This window comes from Saccopteryx bilineata, chromosome 1, assembly GCF_036850765.1.
Source record: "Saccopteryx bilineata isolate mSacBil1 chromosome 1, mSacBil1_pri_phased_curated, whole genome shotgun sequence".
NCBI classification, from domain to species: Eukaryota; Metazoa; Chordata; class Mammalia; order Chiroptera; family Emballonuridae; genus Saccopteryx; species Saccopteryx bilineata.
The window spans coordinates 219328933-219342350 of NC_089490.1; the positions used below are offsets into that span (position 1 = coordinate 219328933).

The 13418-nt window shown below is 40.6% G+C and overlaps 1 protein-coding gene across 1 annotated transcript in view; it reads right to left on the minus strand.

The window, feature by feature from the left end:
- LOC136319464 (pecanex-like protein 2) overlaps positions 1–13418 on the minus strand; it is a 286591-nt gene that overhangs the window by 116147 nt on the left and 157026 nt on the right. Inside the window, exons 19-20 of the mRNA XM_066252718.1 lie at positions 11438–11530; positions 10556–10706 (exon numbers count right to left, since the gene is read on the minus strand). Of these exons, the coding sequence (XP_066108815.1) occupies positions 10556–10706; positions 11438–11530 (244 nt within the window). The remainder of the gene's footprint in view (positions 1–10555; positions 10707–11437; positions 11531–13418) is intronic.

Here is a 13418-nt window from a genome sequence, read left to right on the forward strand (position 1 = left end):
GGGCCTCTCTGCCTCAGGCACTGAGAAGAGCTCAGCTGCCAAGCAATGCTCCAGATGGGCAAAGCATCGCCCCCTAGTGGGCTTGCTGGGTGGATCTCAGTTAGGGCGCATGAGGGAATCTCTCTGTCTCCCCTCTTTTCATTGAATAGTAAAAAAAAAAAAATTACACAACCCCATGTATTTTCTGGTTTATGTGTATATCCAACCAATTAGAAAAGCTTAACCAATAAACATGCAATTAATTGTAAGCCCCTCACATAAGTAAGGTCTGGGCCTTCTACTTCTTTGTGTCTCCTTCAAGGCTGAACAGAGTGCTGATTCCTCACCATAGGCACAGTGGTGATGGCTCCTCTGTCCAGTACAGCCATGGGTTCACTTACAAGGTCAGACATTCTTTATGACAGAAGTACATCTTAGCCTATCTATGGGGAAAAATTAAAAGCAATTGTGAATTGATAGGTTCACAGGTGTGGCTTCATGTAGAAACTCAGTAATTATTCTTTTTAGTGATTAATATATACATAAGCTTTTTCTGAGTGAATGAATTAGTGAACAATAAAAGCCAACAATACACTTACTCTTTTTTTTATTAATTTTAATGGGGTGACATTGATAAATCAGGGTACATATGTTCAAAGAAAACATCTCTAGGTTATTTTGAAATTTGATTATGATGCATTCCCATCACTCAAAGTCCAATTGTGTTCCGTCACCTTCTAACTGGTTTTCTTTGTGCCCCAGTCCTCCTCCCCCAATCCCCTCTCTCCTCTCCCCCACCCCGTAACCCCCACACTCTTCTCCATGTCTCTGAGTCTCATTTTTATGTCCCACCTATGTATGGAATCATATAGTTCTTAGTTTTTTTCTGATTTACTTATTACGCTCAGTATAATGTTATCAAGGTCCATCCATGTTGTTGTAAATGATCCGACATCATCATTTCTTATGGCTGGGTAGTATTCCATAGTGTGTGTGTGTGTGTGTGTGTGTGTGTGTGTATACACACACACACACACACACACACACACACACACATACATATGTCCTAAAGCTTTTAATCCACTCGGTCACTGATGGACACTTGGGCTGTTTCCAGATCTTTTCTACTGTGAAAAATGCTGTCTTAAACATGGGGGTGCATTTCTTCTTTGGAAGCAGTGCTATGGTGTTCTTGGGGTATATTCCTAAAAGTGGGATAGCTGGGTCAAAAGGCAGTTCGATTTTTAATTTTTTGAGGAATCTCCATATTGTTTTCCACAGTGGCTGCACCAGTCTGCATTCCCACCAGCAGTGCAGGAGGGTTCCCTTTTCTCCACATCCTCGCCAGCACTTATTCTGTGTTGTTTTGTTAATGAGCACCATTCTGACTGGTGTGAGGTGATATCTCATTGTGGTTTTAATTTGCATTTCTCTAATGATTAGTGATATTGAGCATTTTTTCATATGCCTATTGGCCATCTGTATGTCCTCTTTGGAGACGTATCTATTTATTACTTTTGCCCATTTTTTGATTGGATTGTTTGTCTTCCTGGTAATAAGTTTTACAAGTTCTTTATAAATTTTGGTTATTACCCCTTATCAGACGCATTGTCAAATATGTTATCCCATTGTGTAGTTTGTCTTTTTATTCTGTTCTTATTGTCATTAGCTGCGCAAAAGCTCTTTAGTTCGATATAGTCCCATTTGTTTATCCTGTCTTTTATTTCACTTGCCCGTGGAGATAAATCAGCAAATATATTGCTGCGTGAGATGTCAGAGAGTTTACGCCTATATTTTCTTCTAAGATGCTTATGATTTCACGGCTTACATTTAAGTCTTTTAACCATTTGAAGTTTATTTTTGTGAATGGTGTAAGTTGATGGTCTAGTTTCATTTTTTGAAGATAGCTATCCAATTTTCCCAACATCATTTGTTGAAGAGGCTGTCTTGACTCCATTTTATGCTCTTACCTCCTTTGTCAAATATCAATTGTCCATAAAGCTGTGGGTTTACTTCTGGGTTCTCTGTTCTGTTCCATTGATCTATATGCCTGTTCTCATGCCAGTACCAGGCTGTTTTGAGTACAATGGCCTTGTAGTATAACTTGATATCTGGAAGTGTGATATCTCCCACTTTATTCTTCCTTTTCAAGATTGCTGAGGCTATTCGTGTTCTTTTTTGGTTCCATATAAATTTTTGGAATATGTGTTCTATATCTTTGAAGTATGTCATTGGTATTTTAATTGGTATTGCATTGAATTTATAAATTGCTTTGGGTAATATACACATTTTAATGATGTTTATTCTTCCTAACCATGAGAACGGTATATGCTTTCACTTGTTTGTATCTTCCTTGATTTCTTTTATCAACGTTTTATAATTTTCCAAGTATAAGTCTTTAATCTCCCTGGTTAAATTTATTCCTAGGTACTTTATCTTTTTTATTGCAATGGTGAAGAGGATTGCTTCCTTAATTTCTCTTTCTGACAGTTCATTGTTAGTGTATAAAAATGCCTCTGATTTCTGAGTATTAATTTTATATCCTGCCACCTTGCTGAATTCATTTATCAGGTATAGTAGTTGTTTGACTGAGACTTTAGGGTTTTCTATATACAATATCATATCATCTGCAAATAATGATACTTTTACTTCTTTTCCTACTTGAATGCCTTTTATTTCTTCTTCTTGTCTGATTGCTGTGGCTAGGACTTCCAGGACTATGTTAAATAAGAGTGGTGAAAGGGGGCACCCCTGCCTTGTTCCTGATCTTAAGGGGATTGCTTTTAATTTTTGCCCATTGATTACGGTGTTGTCTGTGTGTTTGTCATAGATGGCCATTATCATGTTGAGGTATGTTCCCTGTAATCCCACTTTGCTGAGAGTTTTGATCATGAATGGGTACTGGTTTATCAAATGCTTTTTCTGCATCTATTGATATCATCATGTGGTTTTTCTCCTTCCTTTTGTTTATGTGATGAATCACACTGATTGATTTGCAAATATTGTACCAGCCTTGCCTCCCAAGAATAAATCCCACTTGATCATGGTGTATGATTTTTTTCATATATTGCTGGATCTGGTTTGCTACTATTTTGTTGAGGATTTTAGCATCTAAATTCATCAGGGATATTGGCCTATAATTTTCTTTCTTTGTGTTGTCTTTGCCTGGTTTTGGAATCAGAATTATACTTGCCTCATAAAAGAAGCTTGGAAGTCTTCCTTCCTCTTGAATTTTTTGAAATAGCTTGAGAAGGATAGGAGTTAGTTCTTCTTTGAATATTTGGTAGAATTCACTCATGAAGCCATCAGGCCTACGACTTTTGTTTTTTGGGAGTTTTTTGATAACTGTTTCGATCTCATTCGTTGTAGTTGGTCTGTTTTCTGATTCTTCTAGATTAATTTTTAAAAGATTATATGCTTCAAGGAATTTGTCCATTTCATCTAGGTTGTCTAATTTTTTTGGCATACAGTTCTTCATAGTATTTTCTTACAATATTTTGTATTTCTCTTGTTATTTTTCCACTCTCATTTCTAATTTTATTTATTTGAGTCCTCTCCCTTTTTTTCTTGGTAAGTCTGGTTAAAGGTTCATCGATTTTGTTTACCTTTTCAAAGAACCAGCTCCTGCTTTCATTGATCCTCTGTATTGTTTCTTTAGCTTCTATGTCATTTATTTCCACTCTGATCTTTATTATTTCCTTCCTTCTACTACCTCTGGGCTTTACTTGCTGTTCTCTTTCTACTTCTTTTAGATGCAGGGTCACGTTGTTTATTTGAGCTTTTTCTAGCTTCTTAAGGTATAATGCTATGAATTTCCCTCTCAGGACTGCTTTTGCTGTGTCCCATAAATTTTGAGTTGATGTATTCTCATTATCATTTGTTTCTAAGAATTTTTTTATTTCTTCTTTGATCTCATTGTTAATGCATTTGTTTTGAAATCCCCTACTATTATAATATTGCTGTTGATCTTGCCCTTTAAATCCATCAAAGTCTGCTTTATATATTTAAGTGCTCCTATATAAGGCGTGTAGATATTTATAACGGTTATATCTTCCTGTTGGATTGCGCCCTTTATCATTATGTAGTGACCTTCTTTATCTCTTACTATAGCCTTTGTTTTAAAGTCCATTTTGTCTGACATAAGTATTGTTACCCCAGCTTTTTTTTTTTTCATTTCCATTTGCGTGCAATATTTTTACATCCTTTTATCTTCAGTCTATGTGCATATTTTGTTCTGAGGTGTGTCTGTTGTAAGCAGCATATGTATGGGTTCTGTTTTCTTATCCACGCAGCTACCCTATGTCTTTTGATCGGATCATTTAATCCATTTACATTTAAGGTTATTATTGGTATGTAGTTGTTTATTGCCATTTTATTCTTTAAGACTGTATTCCTCCTTTGCTATATTCTTTGTTCCCCTTTGATCTGTTTACAACAGGCACTTTAGCATTTCTTGCAGCCTTGGTTTGGTTGTAGTGAATTTCTTGAGGGTTTTTTTTTGTCTGGAAAGCTTTTTATTTCTCCTTCAATTTTAAATGATAGTCTTGCTGGATAAAGTAGTCTGGGTTGTAGGCTCTTGTTCAGTATTACTTTGAATATTTCTTGCCATTCCCTTCTGGCCTCAAGTGTTTCTGTTGAGAAGTTGGAAGTCATCCTTATGGGGGCTCCTGTGTAGGTGATAGCCTTTTTATCTCTAGCAGCTTTTAATATTTTCTCTTTATCACTTAGCTTTGGTATTTTAATTATGATGTGTCTTAGTGTAGATTTCTTTGGGTTTCTCTTTAATGGAGTTCTCTGTGCTTCTTCAACTTGTGAGATGTTTTCCTGCCTTAATTTAGAGAAGTTTTCAGCTATGATATATTTGAACAAAGTCTCTATCCCTTGTTTTCTCTTCTTCTTCAGAACCACTATGATGCAGATGTTATTTCTCTTCATGTTGTCACAGAGATCTCTTAGAGTTCCCTCAGACTTTTTGAGTCTCTTTTCTTTGTTCTGCTCTGCTTCTGTGCCTTCATTTATCTTGTCCTCTATCTCACTGATTTGATTCTCGGCTTCATCCATCCTGCTTTTAATTCCTTCCACTGTGTTCTTCATTTCCGATATTGTATTTGTCATTTCTGATTGATTCTTTTTTATTATTTCAATGTCCTTTTTTATATTTGCTATCTCTTTACTTAGGTGTTCGTAATGACCATCTATTGTTGTTCTAAGACATTTGAGCATAGTAACAATCATTATTTTAAACTCTGCATCTGGTAATTTGCTTATATCTGACTCATTCAGGTCCTTTTCTGGGGATTTCTCTTGATTCATTTGTGTTACATTTCTCTGCCTTCTCATTTTGTCTGTGTAAAAGAAGGTCTTGGCCAGTGGATTCCACTGAATGTGGCCTCTGTGTTCCCTAGGTGTGGTCTGTCTGCCGGTCCGCCACCCTCTCTGCTGCTGCTGCCTAGGGCATTCGGGTATGGGCATTGCCAATGCCAGCCCACTGGGGCTGTTGCTGTAGTTTCCGCCTCTCCTTCACGGGAGTGGCGGAGATCACGTTCTCCAGTGTACAAGCCTCGGCTTTCGCCCCGCCCCCATGGGTGGGGTTATGCTCAGCCCTGAGGGCAAGGGTGAGCACCTTTGCTCAGTGGCGGGTCTCTGCCTGATTCTGGGCTTTCGCCTCCCCCTGCAGGAGGAGCTGGCTCCTGAGTCAGGCCACAAGCTTAGGTTCTGCAGGCGGGGCAAGGCTGCATTCCTGCACCCCTACTCAAGGGCAGGTCTCCGCCCCTTCCAGGGCTCCTGCCCTTCCCTCACAGACTGGATTGCAGGCGGCCAGCAGCTAGGCTTTACCACTTTCGTATGACCCCACCTCCCCAGCTGGGCAAGACCGAGCTCACACCTGGCTCTCAGTTGTGGCCAGCTGGCTTCCACCCTTGCCGACAGAACCGCACTTCTGTGTTCCATTGCCGCCCACCCTCGGGCAAGCCTCAGCTGTGTGGGTGGGTACGCTGCAGCTCAGACCCTAAGACTCACTAGTATAGTCCCGAAAGCTCCCTCCTTCTAAGTTCCTCTGCTCTAAGTACTGCAGGAGAGCTTGTTTGGCTGGTGTCCTGTTTCCCTTTGCTGGTATTGCTGTTTCCAGGGAAAGATTCACTTCAGATTTGGGGAGTGGCTCGTCCCAGGGGTTAGGGTGGCTGTCTCTCAAAGTGTTTCTCTCTGTGCCTCCTAGATTACACTCTCTTCCTGCTACTCCAGTCCTCTCCTCTCTCCCCTTCCCCCTGGAGCCCTGGGTGAGTGATTTTGAGAGAGGTTTTCTACGCAGTCCCTTTAAGAAGAATCCTGGGTCTGAGAAATCAGTCTCTTTCTCACAAACAGTATCTTGACTTGTTTCCAGCTAAATACTGTCCATACACCTCTTCTAGGCTCTGGGGCTGTAGGCTGGCTGAGGCTTTGTTTCTGGCACTCAGGACCCTCCCCTCTCTGTGAAACTCACTTCCTGCCATGTGAGTCTCTCCCGGCTGCCGTTCGCTCCGGGGAGCTGGGGAGCCCTCTCCATGTTTCTGCTTTTCCTACCAGTCTCAGTGTGCCTTCTTCAGTGTTCCTTGGTTGAAGAGTCCTCTTAATTTAGTCCAAAGTTGGTTTTTCCAGATGATGGTTCTTAAAATTAGGTTGTAATCCACTTTGGTTCTGGGAGGTGGAAGTTAGTACATCCGCCTACTCCATTGCCATCTTCGAAGTCTTCTACACTTACTCTTTATCTCATTCTCTTCTCACCCCCTTAAGTCCAACTTTAATGGACAAAGGGTCGTCACCAAATCGATCATTTCTATCTTGCTTATCTTTTTAAGAGCCTAGAATGATAATATTTTGGAAATTTATCTTTGGAGGACAATGTAAAAACTTGACCTAACTCCATTATTACCTTTCAAACTAACAGAATTATATATTTAAAATTAATGTCAGCCCAGTAAATTTAATTTTAAAAAAGAATAACACACAAACCAGCAATCTTACTTTTGGGTATTTATCCAGAAAAAAAATGCTTAATTTGAAAAAAAAACATAATTCCTTTGGAAAGTTCTTCTATAAAACAAATTGCGCCCCGGCCGGTTGGCTCAGCGGTAGAGCGTCGGCCTAGCGTGCGGAGGACCCGGGTTCGGTTCCCGGCCAGGGCACACAGGAGAAGCGCCCATTTGCTTCTCCACCCCTCCGCCGTGCCTTCCTCTCTGTCTCTCTCTTCCCTTCCCACAGCCAAGGCTCCATTGGAGCAAAGATGGCCCGGGCGCTGGGGATGGCTCCTTGGCCTCTGCCTCAGGTGCTAGAGTGGCTCTGGTCGCAACATGGCGATGCCCAGAGCATCGCCCCCTGGTGGGCAGAGCATCGCCCCATGGTGGGCGTGCCGGGTGGATCCCGGTCGGGCGCATGCGGGAGTTTGTCTGACTGTCTCTCCCTGTTTCCAGCTTCAGAAAAATGCAAAAAAAAAAAAAAATTGCTCCTTTTACAACAGGGATGAAGCAATGGAGTCACTTGTCTAGAATCACTATACTCAGGAAAATACCATACTTCTCCATGTATAAGATGCTCTCATGTATAAGACACACCTTAATTTTGGGGCCTAAAATTTGAAAAGAAAGGTATTACATAAAGTTATTGAACTCAAGTTTTATTCATCATAAAATTCATACAACTCTTCTCACTGTGAAAATTCCTATCCATTAGCTTGTCCTCATCTGTGTCTGAAGATGAATCACTATTTTGAACAATGAGTAAAAAACAAGTGTGAAAAAGCAGAATATTCAAGTAAAAAATCTACAACCACTGTATAAGATGCACCGTTTTTTTACCCCAAATTTTTCAAAAAATGGTGCAACTTATACATGGGGAAATACAGTAAATTTGTTCCATTTTCTAAAAATCGAGTGTTCCTTGAACATTTAGTCTCGAGAGTTCTGACGTGACTAATCCAATGCTATTTATAAAACTGTCTACTGGGCTATTTCCAGCATCATTCACTAAGATTGATGGGAAATAGAGCAAAAAAAAAGAAAAGGAGCAACTTCCTATACACCCATTTAATGTGACTAACTCAGCCATGCTCCCATCACTAGCATGGGCCATTTAACTGCTGCATGGGACTTTAAGTGAAAGAATGTTATTCTTTCAGCTCGATCATTGTTGAAACGCCTAGTTGGGTCTGGGATGGGATAAGGTGTATTTATGTTGGTGTCAAAAGAAAGGAAATGAATTGGTTAAACTAAAATGTCTGCCGTTGGCCCAATTTTAGGATTGTTTTCAGTTAGTGATGTTAGCAGTGGGAGCAGGGGATTCCAGGGACAGCAACAGACTGCCCAGCCCTGCTCTACCTTCTTCTCAGTTGTAATGTTTATGGTCCAGGAGAAAGAAGATTTGAGCAGTTTTCCCATGAAGAGTTTCTATGTATGGTTCAAGTGGCAAGGAAACCCTGGAAGTAGATGACACCAAGATGGGTTACACCCACTTCAGTAAGTCCATGCCAGCACACTTTAAATATTAGAGTTTTCCTTCTAAAACAGGTAATTGTGAAATGCAATATGTTTTTATTCCATGTTTAATTTGTCCATATTTGGCCATATTTCAGGTAGCTTATCAAGAGCTAGTGTGGGCAAGAGAGAAACATCACAGAGCCTCTGCCCAACATTGTGCTGACGTGCACATCTGCACTAGCCCCGCCAGCCCGAAGCCCCTGCGCCTGCTCAGTGGCCCTTGAAGAGTAGGAGGCAGCATGCTCATTCGCCCCCACTCATTCGTGAATCCTTACTGAAAGGGCCATGCAGGTTTAAAATAGCTAACAGGTTCTAATTTCAATTGGGCTCTCTGTTAGATTTAGGGAAGAAAACCACCACACTAAAAATATAAATAAGTAAATAAATAAATCCCAAGACTTAAACTTCCCAATATTATCTCCCAAAGTTGAATTCCACACTCTGAGCTGGCCCAGTGAGGGAAGCCTCAGCCTGATCTGTCTTACTCTTCTTTCTCTCATTTAGATAAGTTCTCTCTCCTCTCCCGTGACATTTAAGTATCTAAGCGTAAAGACAGACAGAGATGACATGGGCAAGCTGGGCAGTTTCCGGAATCAAAGCATATTAGTACATCAAATCCCCATCAACTAGTTACCAATGATGCCAAAATAACAAAACCCCAAATATTCTGCTAATTTCAACAAAACGGGTCTTTCTAAAGGTTTGGCAAACGAAAAGAAAATGTGACCTTCACATCACAGAAGTTTTGTGGAATTCTGCTGCTCATCAGTCCTTCTTCCTGTCCACAAGTAGGCACCCATTCGGAGGGACATTTTCTCCAAGTGGACTACAAAATGAACTAACCTTTATAAATTGTCCCTACTCTGAGCCTACCTTCCCTCAGTGTTCCTAATACTGAGACAAATTTGCTTCTAAGTTACACCAGAAATTGAGAGGATTTAGAACATGTATTATGCAGCATGATCCTTAGGAACCTTTTGTTGTATATACGAAGAGCAAGTCTGAGTTACCCTCCTGTACCTTCTAAACCCTGAGCTGGCAGCAGACGCATCATACCACTTTCTTCCACTAAACAGTGCGGCTTCCCTGTTTGGCTGCTTCAAATTAAGGCAGATCCTCATACCCTCCCAGAGCTGTTCCTTGAAAAAACCACTATTTTTTTTAATGACATCTTAAGTGATTCTTTTTTTCATTGCATTTTACTACCCTCCCACCCCTTTCCCTTTGGCCACACTAGTCTACTGATTACAAGTCTGGTTGAGTCCAGTCCCTTCCCGCCAATCAATTAGCAGACCCTGGTGCCACTTATGTCCCTTGTGCCTGAACACAGAGACGACCAGATAAATCGCTCATAGCAGAGAAGTTACAGTGGGCTAGACAGCTCTGTGCCAAATTAGCCATTTATACACTGTAGCTATCAATTGTCACCAATAATTCTGACGTGTTGGAAAATGTGCATAAATCAGTCCTTTGGGCACCTGATCCATCACAGAGCCAGGGGAGACCCAGCAGAAAAATTCCCCAGAAGTCTCTTATCTAGACACTCTGACTTTGTCAGAATTAAAGGCTGTTACATGATCCTGCCAGAGACAGCCTTGGGTATTGCTAGATCTGTTAATAGAGGTCTAGGTCTAGGTGAGCATAGCAAGTTAAAAATTAAAGGGTTCTGACGGTTAAAAGTCAGTCTTTGCCACATCCCCACAGTTTTGTGGATGATGGGAGGGTGATAAAGTGATGCTTTTGTTGGCCCCAAGTCAACTGGACAGTGTAATCTTTAGGTCCGAATAACACAAATCAAAATTTCCTCAATAATAACAACCAATCATTATTTTTATAACCATGCCTCTAAATGATCCTGTGTCATCTTTCTTGTTTGGGAACAATCTGTATACTCCAAGGTATGCTCACTCCCTTTTCGATTGTAGCAAAACTCACATAATTGTGACATCTACCACCAGCACCTGTTTCAGTGGACAGTTCTGTGGCATTAGAGCACACTCACATTGTAACGCATACTCCTAGGACTCCACTCAGCATGATGTTACTCTTCTGAGGAGGATGTCACTAACCTGTCACTTCTCGCTGCTGATACTCCCTATTTTTAAGCACAGGGTGGGACAGCCACATCCACGGATGGTGCTTGCGCAGCTGAGGAAGCAGGTAATGGGTCACAAACCCCACAGCGCCGGCCACAACAAACAGCACCATGCTCAGGAACGGCTGACAGAGCAGAGGGCACATTGTTAGGACAGGGGCAGGCTGCCAACAACAACAACTGTCCCCCCCTTTCTCCTGTTCAAGGACAGATACAATTCAGTTCTGGTCTCAGGCCTTAGAACATCTCTTCTAGATCGCAGAAGACCCAGTTCTGTGTTTAGATCACCAAGAACCACCAAGACAGGGCAAGGAGTCAGCCTGTGGCAGTCCGAGGTCAGGGGTTTCTGCCCAACAGGAGACTTACTTATTTTTTTAAGAAGAGGTTAAAAAAAAAACAAAATTAGGTAATAGCCTTCTGGTCAATGAAACAATTCATGAACATGTAAAATTTTTCTATAGAAAAAGCAACTGTCTGTAACAACCTTAAGCCAGATATCCCATCTTGGTTTTCTCTATTTTAGTTATTCTAAACTAAAATTAGGTTCTAGTCATCTGATGCTGTGACCCCTATATCATTTGGGCTATGGTAAGTCCTCCATCTCTGCTGTGGCCTCATGGAGGAGCCCACAAGTTAGGCCTGGCATCACCCCTCCCCAGATGGGTAAAGAGAAAGGGTGAAATAGACCCAAAAGCTGCCAGGGCACTGAACCTCCGCCAGGACATACATACCCCTCACAGCTCACAGAATACTCCTCAAACCTCCCACTGGCCCTCGGCTTCCTCCTCTGGCTCCACTACTCTCTCTGTCCCCAGGGCTACACTGTGGGAAGAGGACTAGGCAGATGAATACGTACTCGCAAGGACAGGAACACAGTGCTGGCACTCACTGCAAACGACAGAACCGTGGCCACCGAACACATAAGGAGATCCGACTTTAAGACATCCTTCTGCGGAGAGAAAACCAGCTGTAAGGTTTACACTTCTGTGTTTCTCTCAACAACTCTGTGTCAGCAGGCTGTCCTGGACTACTTCCCATTCAGCACATCACCTACCTGCTTATTCCCAAGGGCACACACTGGCTGGGCCCTTCATTACCTTCTACGTGGGGAATAGCACAGAGACTAAGGCCAAGGATGGGGAGAAGGAAATGCGAGGCTAGCCCACTTCTGTTCACCACGGAGAGACAAGAGGTTTTCTACACATGTAAGAGGCGTAAGGTTCTTCTCCATAAACAGAGTCAGATGCAAGACCCCCAGTCTGATAAAGGGGGGTCACGATCTGATAATCTCATCGCAGCCTTAGTGTGGCTTTGATTTTAACATGCAGACTGCCTGGTTATGCGAAACAGAAACTTCTTATACATTTAATTATTTCTTTGGAGCAGGACAGATTTGACATTTTATAATGTCTGATTTCAAGGCTTGTTACAAAACTATAGTAAACAGGTACTATAGTTGGTACAGGCACAAAAGATTCACCTAAAAGAAAGAACAGAAAAAAGGTCTAGGAAGAGACCAACACATATATGGTCAACTGATTTTAAATAAGTGTCAAGGAGAAAGGACACCTTTGCTCTATATGAGGGACAGGGTACTTTGATCAACAACTGTTGTTGGGACAACTAAACAGCAATCTATAAAAAAACCCAAAATAACTTGACATTTCACATCCCATGCAAAAATTAATGCACATCATAAACTTAATGTAAACTATCAAATTTCTCAAAGAAAACATAAGGAAAGATCTTATTGACCTCGGTTTTAGCAAAGCTTTCTTGAATAGGACACTAAAAGCTAGCATGATAAAAGAAAAATTATTAAGTTGGACTTCATGAAAATTTAAAACTTTTGCTGTTCAAAAGACAGTGTTATAGAATAAAAAGGCAAGCCGAAGATGTGAAAAAATATTTGCAAAACATCTATGCAACAAAGGACATAGAACTTTACAAAATAAGTCAAACAACTCCCCTGACCCCTCTTCCCAGCTATACATGGGCAAAGTTTTGAACGAATTCTTTACCAAAATATATGTAATTATAAAATAAATAGTAATTATTCAGGTCTTCATTCTTGGTCCTATTTAATGAAAATACACGTCTAACATTGGTGAAAGTAACATCAGCAAAACAAACTGAAAATGGTTCCCTCTTTTACAGCCACCAAAAAGTAGCTACTATCTGCTCCAGAAATTTTATTCTTGAAAGCATTTTTTCAAAGTGACCTTGAAAGATACCTGGACCTCAGAGGTTGTTGCTGTGTCCAGTAGAAGTGGCTATTAACACATCAAAAGGTGGTCATTTTTACTGGTTTTCTTGTTATATAACTTTTTTGCTTACTTAAATGTATACATCTGTTTCTAAAAGATATATTCAACTTAAAAAAGGAGAACATACAGTATCTGATTTCAAGGCATATTACAAAGATACAATAATCAGGTACTGATAGTTATTGGCACAAAATAGACATCTAGAACAACAGAAGAGAATAAAGGGGGTGTTTGCATGTGCATTGCTGAGGGTGGGTTTTTCTTTAGTTTCTGTTTTATTATACAAAAGAATAACTGCTCTACTTCCCTCTTCCTTTACATGCTTGAAGGCTATAAAATCTATGACTCCAGTGAATTACTTATTTAAACAAGAGTTTTAGAATTTGTTTCATTTCAATAAATATCCTGTCTTACAAGTAAATCATACAATTCTACATCTTACAAAAATGACAGTACAAAAAAATCTAAGCAAAATGTAAATTTAGAGGGTCTCTGCCATTTTTATAATTAATTAACGTTTCCATTTAACGTCATTATGCTGCCATACTCTAGAACACAGAGAAGGGGACA